The sequence below is a fragment of the Pungitius pungitius genome, chromosome 15 (assembly GCF_949316345.1).
Source record: "Pungitius pungitius chromosome 15, fPunPun2.1, whole genome shotgun sequence".
Taxonomy (NCBI): domain Eukaryota; kingdom Metazoa; phylum Chordata; class Actinopteri; order Perciformes; family Gasterosteidae; genus Pungitius; species Pungitius pungitius.
The window spans coordinates 4,788,729-4,801,226 of NC_084914.1; the positions used below are offsets into that span (position 1 = coordinate 4,788,729).

Sequence of the window (12,498 nt, forward strand, 5' to 3'; positions counted from 1 at the left end):
GGAATAGAGCAGGTTAAAATAGTCTAAATAGGATGGAACCTTTTCTATATGCTCATCAGATAAAAAAGATGTCGCTGTTTATTATCAAAGAAAGCACCCAGATATCTGCATGGGTTGCAATGCAACAAAATAGAAAGACAACCTATCGAACAGAAGTGATAATATGTGAATTGATAACCTGATTCATGAGGAGCTCATTCAGCGCATGAAATACCGTCTGAAAGAAAAGAAAATATATATTCTAATCCAATAGCAACAACAGGATTGCTAATTGTATAGCAACTTTATATTTTATTTATTTATTATTTCATCTAACCCAACCTGTATTCTTTTCAATGTTTTGTTTAGTTGTTTTAAGAAGCTTTGTTATCTCTGATCTTAGGAGGATCCCCGCGTCTCCTCTCTGCCTCTACAGCGAGAAAATCCTGAAAAGTGTTATGTTGGTTATTTTGCTTCTTTCCTGCAGAGAAAGCAACCAGTGAGATGAACACTGCTGAGGACTGGGGCCTCATTCTGGATATTTGTGATAAGATAGGGCAGTCACGCACTGGGTGAGTTTACCGTCTTGATACTGAACGCGACACACAAATTTGTATTAGCAGACATTGCTTGAAGTTTTTTCCATCCCATAACACAAGAATCCCAGAGGTGGAGATATTACATATGTTTCGATACCTTAGGTCAATCTCCACAACCTTTTGACTTGAACACTTGTTTTGCAGGCCTAAAGAATGTCTCCGCTCGATAATGAGAAGAGTGAACCATAAGGATCCTCATGTGGCCATGCAGGCCCTGACTGTAAGCAGACTCAACACATAGTTACAACAGACAGTTAGCAACATACTTCTCTCTAAGTTGTATCCTGATAAGTGCTGCATGGATTAAATAATGAGTTTGATGAACCGTTTGCGCCGTCCTCCTCACAGCTGCTTGGTGCTTGTGTCTCAAACTGTGGGAAGATATTCCACTTGGAGGTGTGCTCCAGGGAGTTTGCCAGTGAAGTCAGTAACGTCCTCAACAAGGTTTGTGATGTGATTCTTTTTGTTTTTTGTCTGTTGTCCACATTAATTATTTTTGATAACTTGATATTAGGGCTTGCTGCATCCACTTCTCTCGTTCTCATGAGGTGCCTTTTGCATAACTGTCCCCAGGGCCACCCCAAGGTGTGTGAGAAGCTGAAAGCCCTGATGGTGGAGTGGGCTGAGGACTTCCGCAACGATCCCCAACTCAGTCTGATCTCAGCAATGATCAAGAATCTACGAGAGCAGGGTGTTACTTTCCCAGCTGTGGGGTCCCAGGTAGGTCTGTTGAGTCTCATTTTAGCATCTTCTATGCAAAAGGTACATATTTAAATGTCTTTATTCACGGTGGTGAGTCAGATCCATACCATACAGCTGCAACATTGTTATTTTCAAACGTTTCTGTGGCAGGTAGTACTCCTCTCTTGCTTACCATATTAAAAAAATGCTATAAAATGATCCAACAAAAAGGGTTTTATATAATTGGACAATTCCTGTTTGATTGGCTTAAACATTGAGACACACGCGCGTATCCTTTTATTCTTCTAGTTGTTGATTCGCATAAACATGTAATTATCGTTTCTCTTTTTCACAGGCTGCAGAGCAAGCAAAAGCAAGCCCAGCTTTAGTGGCGAAGGATCCCGCCACCTCAACAAACAAAAAAGAAGAAGAAGATTTGGCCAAAGGTAAGGACACATCAAAGGCCACACAATTAAACTGAAATGCTTTTTTTTGGGTATTCAGCCTTGTTCTGAACTTGCAATACTGAGAAGGTTTTAGAGGAAAGTATTTGAAGAGGTTTGATACCATGTCATTTCGGGCAGAGGCCTGATTTTCCCGTTGTGTTTCTGTGCAGCTATCGAGCTGTCTCTGAAGGAGCAGCGCCAGCAGCCGCAGACCTCCCTGTCGGGCCTTTACCCGAACACCTCGGGCCTGCTCTCCTCGCACAAGTCCGACGGCAGGAAAGTCCGCGCCATCTACGACTTTGAGGCTGCGGAGGACAACGAGCTCACCTTCAAGTCGGGGGAAATCATCACTATCCTGGACGATAGGTGAATTTTTAGTCACGCAGTCCGTGAGTGGGGAGGTTTGTCACGTGACTCAGAGGGTGCACGAGTTATTCTGAGCTGCGGGAAAATAGCCTGTTTAACAAAATCTGGAAACTACAAACTAAGCCACTAAGGTGTAAATTCACAACAATTCAAATCTGTTGTTTGATTTTTTTTTTTTTTTTTTTTTTTTTTTTTTCAGTGATCCCAACTGGTGGAAAGGCGAAACATACCAGGGAGTGGGGTTGTTCCCTTCCAACTTTGTGACAGCGGACCTCACCGCAGAGCCTGAGATGAGTGAGTACATTGTGTCCCTGGTTCTTTAATAGGGCATTTAGTCCATTGTTAATATTTCTTTATTGATCCTAGAGTGGGAGATACATAGGTTATATTACGCAGTTTTCATACGCAGCGGCATAGGGGACGTTCTCCAATTGTCTTTTGGTCACATTTCCTTTTTAATGAAATCTTTTTATGACTCTAAATTTCTTTCCTTGATATTTACAGGGTCTGCCTTTTTTTTATACGCAATTGTTTCTTCTTTAGTGAGCCATTCATTTACTACTACTACGTCTAATAATGTGCCTCGTGCTCTTTTTAATTCACATCTCCATCACTGCTGCCTGTGTGTGGTTCCACAGGACAATTGAGCTACTTATTTCAGTTCTAAAAAACGCTTTGGAAGGAATTCACCTACTTGATGTTACAGAACCGCTTCACTGCAGGTCTGTCGTGTTGTTACATTGTTGTTTCCTTGTCTTGCTGTGAAATCTACAGTGAAAACCGAGAAGAAGACGGTGCAGTTCAGTGAGGACATCCAGGTGGAGACAATAGAACCCGAACAAGAGCCTGTATTCATCGACGAAGTAAGTTCCGTCGTGTTGACGCTTGTTTACTAAGCTTTTTCTCATCATTACTGTAAGAGATGGACTAGATTGTCTATGTAAGAAAATAGAAAATATTTTCTCATCACGCGTATCTTTGAAAGTGTCATCACATGATTGTTGAAATCCTCCAGGACAAGATGGACCAGCTACTGCAGATGATCCAGAGTGCAGATCCCACGGACAACCAGTCGGACAGCGTGGAGTTGCTCCAGTTGGAAGGTAAACTGAACCCCTGGTTGACGCTGGGTGTCAAGTGACTGTAAGTCAGATCCAGACAAAATCTGTAACCATTTGTTGTATTTAAATCAGGTGCCTGCAATCAAATGGGGCCCCTCATTGACCAGAAGTTGGAGGATATAGACCGGTACGTTGCATTTTGCTAACAGAATGTTTTCAAGGGTTCAAACGTAAATGATTTAAGCAACCTGTAAATTCTTTGTATCTTCAGGAAGCACTCAGAGCTGTCGGACCTGAATGTGAAGTTGATGGAAGCTCTGTCCTTGTATGCCAAGCTAATGAATGAAGATCCAGTCTACGCCATGTATGCCAAGCTACAGAGTCAACAGTACTACATGCAGCAACCTGCGAACGTAGCACAACAGGTGTAGTGACTCACATCTTCTTTTCCTCAACCTTGCTCTTGTGTTCCAAAACTGAAATCCTAAGTGCACTGTCAGCCAGCTCCTCGCCCAATCATGTGCTCATCATGTATTTAAGGGATTCTCATTTTCTCTTGCTATCCAGTATACCTGCACACAGACAAAACAAAAAGACGACCATGTGAGGTCAATTCAGTATAGAGACAAAGAAACACCCCAAAGATATTAAATGGATCATGGATCAGGATGCCTAACAAGGTAACCAGGAGATGGTTTCTAGCTAAATTTTGAATGTGCACAATCGTCTTAATCTTAAAGGGGCAGTGTCACATGTTTTTGTTTACAAAAAAAATGGAAACTTTTCATAATGAGGTCTTTGAATTGGTACCTCAGTCGGCATCTCCAAACCTCATAAATTATACTTGAACCACCTCGAAGAAATTCCATTTGCACTCTGGGTAATAAATGTGGTTTTAGATGCACTGTCTGTTTACAGGAAGTTTAAATATGACTGGATGCATACTGTCTAAACCAGGATTAAGATACTATTTTGTTCTATCTAGACCTTGATTAGATACCTGCTCTTTGTTTGTGATACTTGTCAGAACTCTGAACTTCAATATGGGAGGAGAATTTAATTTTAGAACGTCCGGGTGTCTATGTGACATCAGGCAAATGTTCCCTCCCCAGGTGCTTTCCATCTCACATTTAACACTCAGCGTTTGTCATTTGTGACCTCAGGTGTACCCCGGTCAGCCGGCGTCAGGCCCGTATGCCCCGAGCGGCACCGTGGTGCCGGGTTACACTGTTCCCATGGAGCAGCTCCCGCCTGGAGCCCCCATGCCTGGTCAGCCAGCTCCCAGGTGAGATCCACAGATCGTCTTCTGGTTCTCTCTGCACATCACAGGTCCCCCCCCACTTCTCGCTGCCGTGGTGTCATCGAGGTTTCTTCGTTGTGTCTCCTAGTGACGTTCACATGTACCTGGGCCAGCAGCCGGTCTACACCACCGCTCCGGGCAGCATGGGCCCGGCCGACCCGCACCCCTACCAGAACCCGGCCGGCGGCCCGGGCCTCACGCAGACTCCAAGCTACAGCGCCGCCTCCGGCCCGAGTATAGCACCTTCGTGTGACGCCCCTTACCCGGAGAAAGCCTTGCTATAGGGCCCCCCCCCCCCCCCCGAGCTCCCAGCTCTCCTCACGCACACACGTGCACCCGGGCCCCATCAGATAGTGGTGGTAGAATCGTTTTCACTTGTTTATGTGTTTTTGATTTGTGTGGAGGAAAACATTCAAAGAGAGTAGAGAAGGCTCAGCTTTACTATACAGTCGCACCTCTCACTGCAGGGTTCGGCTTTGATCGATTTTGCAGACGCACATGGTCTGAAAAAAAGAGACACACTGTGTTCTTTCAATTACTTATGTCCCTGCATTTTCAATCTTCTTAAATCCCTTCCACATGACTCGCATGTGACGACATGGAGGAGCTCTCAGTTTACTTTCATCTACAGCTGCACTTGGTTACGTTTAAGTCGTCATTCACGCCTGATCACTTCCAAGTGCAGATCTGATAGCGATACATGCATTGTCCAGTTTAACGTACCGGGCCTGACATGTATTGCCTCAAGTTTTAATCATTGGGACCATTGAGAAGTTGTGATCATGTTGTATTTTACGAGCCCGAGTCCGATCATTTGGTACCAGTTTTAGGGGAAATGAGACTGAATAGTCATTTGTTTGTCATTTAGCGTTTGAATCTATTGTCCATACTGTAAATAGTGTGCAAACACATGAGTGTTCTATTACCATGTGAAACAGGCGCACACACACACTACAGGCAGGTGTACAGTAGCAGACACACATCCTTGGGAATCTGGTCATTTACCGTTTGCCACGCACTTAATGCGACCTTATTGCAAACCGTGTCACAGAAAACGGGCGTCAACACACTTTTTTTTCCCCGTAATCTTAAAGAGGACTTTTAGTGAAGCTACATTTTCTAACTAAGTTTCAAAGTTTACTTTTACTTACTCAATTTTAGAAGTACTGAAAACTGACGCCACTTTTTTTTGTTGTTGTGAGGAATTGAAGCATGCACATGACTCTTGTTTAGAGTCAAGCAGTAGTGGAGCCACAGGACGACCTCGCAGGTGAACTCGGTCATGATGTGCCCGCCGAACCGAAGGTGTGAAAGAAGAAGATGTCGTTGACTCGGCACGTTCTGCAGAGTTTTCCTTTCCAAGGGGAGCAGCTGTTGGTCCTTGTTGGTGGGTTCAGGGTTCGCTCCGTCTGCATTCGGGGGGCTGTAGCGACAGCCTCGGCTACTAAGAGGCGAGCTCTCTGGACCGCCTTTTTAAAAACATCTCTTACTCGTTTCTCTTTTGTTTGTAGTGCATTTTAATTTATGCTATGATGTTTTAACTGGAGAAGCAGCGTATGTATTCAGATGAAAGCGGACTGTGTGATGCTCCACCTTACTTGGTTGTATATTTAAATAGCTCACACCAGGACGCGGACATTACTCAGTGTTTTATACATGCTCGTTGTACTGTAGGGTCAAACGGTAATGTGAAGAACTGATCCAACAGCTCCTTTTCCTCCCCCCCCCCCCTCTGACGCTAAAACAAACCCTACCTGAAGCTGGACTCAAGGGAGCTCTTGTGATTCTGGAAACGCACAGTCAGGATTAATGCACAGCTCCTTTTTATGTGCTCTCAGTGAAAGAGTCACTTTAGTATCAAGTATTGTACGAATGTACCCGACCACACCGTAACTTTTCAGCTCTCCTCTGCGTGCGCAGCTTCTTTGGCAAAGAGTCGACGTCCACGCACACTGACTGACGACAAAACAAGCAACGTTATTTATTTCTTTAATATCGAATGATGCTACATGAAGGAATTATAAAGCTGTCTTTACATATGATGCACTACGTTTCCCACTGATTGGTGTGTTGATTTGATGGCTGTGTGTTTTGGATTTTTCTCACGAGACGCTATCAGTCGTGAGCCCTGCATTCATCTGGCCGGCTTCTGCTGCTTTCAATTAAATACAGGAGTCAAGTAGTATTAATGCGTTTGATCAAAGAGGGCTGACGATATCAAACGTACAAACGACAGCAGCTGCGCTCCAGAAGCCACTTGATCGTCCCGAATCATCCAAACGTAACATCTGGACTGCAGCCACGATGTAACTGTTACTGCACAGGATCCAGATGCTGCCTGTTTTTAAGTTTTAAACGTTATAGTAAAGGTTTCCGTCAGAACTTGTATCCTGCGGTTTGTATGTATTCTTTTAACCATCCTTATTAATTGGTATTCACAATAAAACCAGGCCAAATGTACAGGATCCTACGAATGGGCTCGTTCTCTTGTTTTAGAGCACCGTGACGTACATTCACTGGTTTAGCGTCTTTAGTTTTTAACTGCAAAGAGTTTCACTGCTGATGAGATGCGTTTTCTGAGGATTTCAAAGGAAGTTTTTTTTTATTTATTTTTTTATGCTCAATGAAAATTTACAATGGAAGTTCTGAGCACATCTTTGATGAGATAAATCAACTGATTGATTAGTCAATGAAACCGGTTGCGTGTGGATGTTTAAAAATACGTGGAACAAATAAAAGGTTTTCAGCCTCGCCACTAGATGGAGACATGCGTGCATCTGAGGCCCAACCAGGCCTAACGAGACACATTTGGAAATCTTCTGCAACTGAGGAACTGAGAACAGCAATATCTTACGATTTTCAAAAATAACTTCTCTAGGAATCGCTTTAATTCTCTTTACATTTGTTCGCACTTCTACAGAAAGTTGCAGTTGTTGAACCTGAGGTTCTGTTCAGCGAGTTTTTGTTGTTAGCCCATAAAAAGGTGAGCGTGACCGCCTCGTTACCTCAGCAATAAAAAAAAATACAGCCCCCCCCCCCCTCCTGCTGCAGTGTAAGCAGTGTTCGGGGAGCAGAGTCCACCGGCTCCACCGCCGGCTCTCTGATGGTCGAAGTCTGCCCCCCCCGTTCTCACGCCAGCAGCTGCTCGGGCACGATGCCGTCGGGGAAGACGCTCAAGCTCGTCCTGTACGAGGCGCTGCAGCTGGCGGCCCTCGCCGTGCCCGTCTTCGTGGTGATGGAGAGGTTCGCCGGCCTGATGCGCGACGTGCGAGGGCGGGATCTGACGGCCTATTGGCTGGTGGTGGCGGCGTCCGTGGCCTACGTGACCTCGGCGGTCCTGCTGGTGTGGGTCCCTCTGAAGTATCTGATCCTGAGGAGGCGCGGGTTCATCTCAGAGGTCACGCAGTGGTGAGTACACCTGGAGAACAAGGTCACGGGGTTCAGTGCGGAGGAAACATCTGGAATTATGATAACGGCCCTGTAGCTTGTTGGTGTGCATCTTGACTTCAGCTTTGTTGTTCTTTGATTCCTCATCTTTTTTTTATATTTATTTACTCACAATCTTCTGTGTTCACGAGAGATAAAACGCAGCCGCGCTCCTCCTCATGCGCTGCAGCTTCATATTTTCATTTAAATCACTGAGTGAGTTCGGTGCCGTTGCGCTCGCCTTATTTACTTCGTCCCAGTGTTGCGTCTCTTGGCCTTTTGTTCAAAAAGTTTCACTTTAATCAGATAAATGACCCGAGTGAAAAGGTGGTATTGATTTGTCTCTCAGGAGGCCAACAGCGCTGGCTTATCTCATCCTGTGTACGTTACCGTGCTTCGCCATCTTCGCTGCCAGCTCCAAGGTAATGTCATCTAATTATTCTAATAATTGTTATTTTCCAGCACGTCTCTTAAAAAAAAAAAAAAAGAAGACGTCACGCCTCATTTTCCTTCAATATATATATATATATATTCCCACAGAACACTGAGGGGGGACTTTGGCACCGTGGCAATAATAAGAAAACGTGCCCACTGTCTTGTGACCGTAGTCTCTGTCGGGGGTGTTCAGTAACCCATGAGGACTGGTTGGACATTAACCCGCACACACACACACACACACACCCACACAAACCCACTCAGAAACCTCAGAGACGAGCGAGGGACGTGAATCCCGTTTTTTAAGGGGCATCCATTTCAATGAGCACAATGACGAGGTGATAAAAACCTTGATGGCTTCATAAAACCCGTCTCCTCGTGCAGCCAAACGACGTAATAAAGAGCTTCGGTTCACTTCCCTGCCCTCGTGATTCGGGGGTGGGGTCACGCGTCGGTTGGTATCTACTACTAAACGCCCACGTCCTGGTGCGCTTGCTGGTGGCGCCGTGCAGGTGCAGGTGGACCGAGGACTCCGGCTGGACCGCTTCGCCGAGCTGCCCGTGTCCTTGGTGCTGCTCGGCCTCATCTGCGTGGATCTCACGGAGAGGATTCGCCCCTGCAGGCTCATCGGACCATGTAAGCCCCAAAGATTTTGGTGTGGTTAAAAAAAAAAAAAAAAAAAATGGAAAAGGGCCTTTCTGCCGTAGATATTTCGTCACAGTAGGAGAAGCGAGTTTGCCTGTAACACCTTGAATATTGAAGTTAATATTATGCTCGTGTGATGCATATCCCTAAACAAATCTGGGTTTAATCAGATTAATTAACAAGTGTTGACTTCGGGGGCCCTGTGGATCATTTCATTTTGGAATAAGATGGGGAGGGGGGGGAGGGGGGGGGTGGGATCACTTTTTCTCTGGGACCCAGCAGCCGGTCGCAGGCCGATCGGACCTTGAGGAGGTGCATCAAAGAAATGACTCAGACAATATGAAAACTCTTTTTTTAACAACATACGTGTCCTTTTGGCTCTCTTCATCTCATTCTCGACCTTTGACTTAATGGCCGTTTGGTGCCGTTTATGGTTTCGTTGAACGGCTTTGTGCTGGGACAGTAACCGATGGGCTTGTTTTCTGGCTGTAGAACAACCTTAACTTGTGATGTCTTGCAGCCGACAGCTTGGATTCTGACTTTGACCCGCCGGGCCCCGTCCTCACCCAACTGGAGCGGGTGACCACCGTGACGGGCCAGCTGCCCGCCGCCGACGAAGGCCCCAAAGGCCCGACCCAAACCCCGCCGCAGGCCAGGAACGGCGGCGCCCCGGGCAGACGGCGGGACCTCGCCGCCCCGCCCGGCGCCGGTGCCGGCGCCGCCTACCTGTACTCCTCGCCCCTGCGCCGGCGATCCCGCTCGGGCCCCCTGGGCTTCCTGTGGCGGCGGGACGGCCGGTCCGAGGCGTTGGCCGACGGCTTCCTGTTCTGGCTCGACGCGGCGGAGATGGTGCGAGTGGCGGGCGAGCCGGCGGTCTTCTACTCCGCCTGGGTGTTCCCCGTCTACGCGCTGGCCTTCCTGTCCGCCCTGCGCGTGGTCGTTGCCCCCCACAACCCGCTGTCGGCCTCGGCCGGCGTCGCCCTGCAGGAGGTTCCCTTCTGCGTCCTCCGGGTCGCTCTGATCGCCGCGTTTGGTTTCGTGACTCCCGTGTTGTACCCTTTGAAAAATGTGCTGGTGAGCCTGGCTTTTTTCTACTTCACCTTCCTGGCCAGGCTGAGGATTTTCAGGAGGCAGAGCATGTTTTGAGGAGGGATAGGGCACCTTCTGTCGTCTCTGACGGTGTGACAGAAACGGAGGGTACAGATGATCGACAACAACGAGCTTGTCGTAAGGATGTTTATGCCGAAACGTGCAGAAATTACTCTCAACTTTTTTTTTTTTTTTAAACCGTGTACAGTCTATTTCATCTGTGATTTTACTTTTACATTTACTTTTACATTTTTTAAATCCAAATGTGACACTTGATACTTAGTTTATCTGCTAATGTTTTTTATCCCTACATTTTATACTATAAAAAGTGATGAAAACCACACATCAGGGAACAAAAGCTTCTGAATTGTTTCAATCAACTGTAATTATGTTTAATAAATATCCTTTGTTTTAAACATATAACAACATCTCGATAACAACATTGAGTGAAATGAAGTACTCCTCAGAAGGGAAAGTTTTACGCTCGATAGGGAAATGGAAAACTTTCAACTAACCTTTGATTTGTCCCAAGAATGTATTTATATTAGTATTGTTTCATTAATATTACTACTACTTTGAAACCATTTTGCATACTTTATTACATCAATTATGCCGATGAGATTTATTTCCCTAACTTGTGAAAACACATTAAATGTAGAAATGTTTACTTCCCTGGAAGAAAACACAAAGAAGTAAAAAAAAAAAAAAGGTTGGCAAATGATTTCTCTTCGCTTGGTCTTAAGTGATAAACACAGAAGAGAAAACTACTTAGATCTTGATAGATTTAGATTTTCCTCTCAGGGCTTCTGCCAATGCAGAATAGCTGTGTGTAGAAATACATTAAAAACCCCACCAAGGTGCTCATGGGGGTATTTAAAGCATTTAAAACCCTCCCGGCTGCAAATAACAGCTGCTGGAGGAACGTTATTGGTTTGCTTTTATCAGCTTGCACCAAACAAACAAACAAACCGGGTTCGGTTTCAACTTCGTTGAGGGCTGGATCAGACAAAAGAAAGAACAAATCCACTCCTTTACAGGATAAGGACCCTCACTCACATCATGAATAACATTTCTTCGTTTCGGTGGAGCATCTGAGGGGTTTCCCTTTAAATCCGTCCTCCACTCGTGCGGGTGCAGTGTTCATCCTCAGCCGTCCCAGCAACAAGATGTAGTCTCTGTGTGTGGGATGGATGCATCAGCGCGGAATGCCACAGAGAGGTGCTACCGGATGATTGGTTCGTCCTCCTCCGGGACACACCTGACAGATCTGGCCTGCAATCATTTCCTGAGATTAAAAGACTAATATACTCATTTCCCAAAGCAATGGTTCAGGAAGAAAGCATTCATGCATTTTGAGTTGTTAGTGTCATTTAACTGGAAAACAGAAATAAAATGTAAATAATAAAAGTAAAATGACTGGGTAGAAAACATTCTTTTACATTATTTTTAGTATTTAGTGGTAGGTCACATGATGCGTTCAACTATGTTGCCTGTGGTCAACAGATTTGAAGAGTTATAAAAGGTTTTAATCTTCAAAATCAAACCAGATATCATAATTCCCTGAGTGATACATTGAGGTGATCTGCTTTTTCTGAGATGGAATTTCCTTTTTAATCTAATGTGTAACGTTTTTTTGAGCCACCTCGGGCGCATTCGACTTCAAACACCTGTTGGACTGAGACCACAGGTGACACTTTAACTTTGCTTAACGCTTGCCTCCACGCTGGGAAACTTATATTCTCCGAATATATCAGAGCGAGCATTGAGCCAAAAATGTGGCCGTCTCCCGAAAGAAAACGAGTTTTAAAATACAGTCTCTCATCTCTACTTTTAGAAACAAGTTGATTTATTTTAGGTAATTCACATAGACCTTCTTCACTGGTACCAAGAGGTCTTTTAACTCAATTATGGACAGAAATAGCTTGGACAGAAGGAATGTCTTCATCCTTCCGCTGCCTTCTAAAATAACGTGAAGAACTAACGAGGGTGCAGCAACAAAGAGGAGGATTACACCAAATTAGCCCACGTGGGGGGGTGGAGGGGATGGGGGGGGGGGGGGGGGGCAGACATTGTGGACAGAGATGCGGAGAAAAAGAGAGATACGCAGAGAGTGATTGTGGAAGAGAAGGGGGAATAGAGAAGGAGGAGGAGAGGGGGGGGGGGGGGGGGTGGGTGGGGTGTGATGTCAGGAGGGGTGGAGGCTTTGTAAATCTGAGAGGCTGGAGGCGCATTTGAATTCAGGCTGTGTGTCTCCTGCGCTAGCCGAATGTTACCTGCTCCAGCATGGCAACAGAGGGAGAGGGAGAGCAGCTTCAGCTGCAGCCTCCACACACACACACACACACACACACACACACACACACACACGCACAGTCACAACAGGAGTGCAAAGAGTGACTCAGGTAAGCAGGAACGCTCCCGGTGAGAGAAGACCCCCCCCCCCCCCCCCCCCCCCCTCCTTGAAAGAGGAA

General features: G+C 45.8%; 2 protein-coding genes across 2 annotated transcripts in view; both read left to right on the top strand.

Annotated features, from left to right (window-relative positions):
• Positions 1-6,902, top strand: part of LOC119203339 (collectin-12-like) — a 33,277-nt gene extending 26,375 nt beyond the window's left edge. The window contains exons 12-24 of the mRNA XM_037457158.2: positions 467-551; positions 723-798; positions 927-1,022; positions 1,152-1,298; positions 1,615-1,705; positions 1,876-2,071; positions 2,271-2,365; positions 2,846-2,934; positions 3,087-3,174; positions 3,265-3,319; positions 3,404-3,557; positions 4,296-4,417; positions 4,521-6,902. Of these exons, the coding sequence (XP_037313055.2) occupies positions 467-551; positions 723-798; positions 927-1,022; positions 1,152-1,298; positions 1,615-1,705; positions 1,876-2,071; positions 2,271-2,365; positions 2,846-2,934; positions 3,087-3,174; positions 3,265-3,319; positions 3,404-3,557; positions 4,296-4,417; positions 4,521-4,716 (1,490 nt within the window). The 3' untranslated portion in view covers positions 4,717-6,902. The remainder of the gene's footprint in view (positions 1-466; positions 552-722; positions 799-926; positions 1,023-1,151; positions 1,299-1,614; positions 1,706-1,875; positions 2,072-2,270; positions 2,366-2,845; positions 2,935-3,086; positions 3,175-3,264; positions 3,320-3,403; positions 3,558-4,295; positions 4,418-4,520) is intronic.
• A 684-nt stretch (positions 6,903-7,586) lies between these two features.
• On the top strand, positions 7,587-10,637 carry tmem236 (transmembrane protein 236). Its single transcript, XM_037458903.2, has 4 exons — positions 7,587-7,840; positions 8,208-8,280; positions 8,806-8,929; positions 9,459-10,637. Exons 1-4 carry the CDS (start codon positions 7,587-7,589, stop codon positions 10,082-10,084), a joined length of 1,077 nt encoding a protein of 358 aa, XP_037314800.1. The 3' UTR covers positions 10,085-10,637.
• Positions 10,638-12,498: the final 1,861 nt, after the last annotated feature.

What these genes read in the sequence shown, in the direction of transcription:
- tmem236 (XM_037458903.2), top strand. Translation starts at nt 7,587, where the DNA reads ATGCCGTCGGGGAAGACGCTCAAGCTCGTCCTGTACGAGGCGCTGCAG. An exon ending in ATCTCAGAGGTCACGCAGTG is followed by an intron (nt 7,841 to 8,207) that starts GTGAGTACACCT and finishes TTTGTCTCTCAG; the next exon opens with GAGGCCAACAGCGCTGGCTT. An exon ending in TCTTCGCTGCCAGCTCCAAG is followed by an intron (nt 8,281 to 8,805) that starts GTAATGTCATCT and finishes GGCGCCGTGCAG; the next exon opens with GTGCAGGTGGACCGAGGACT.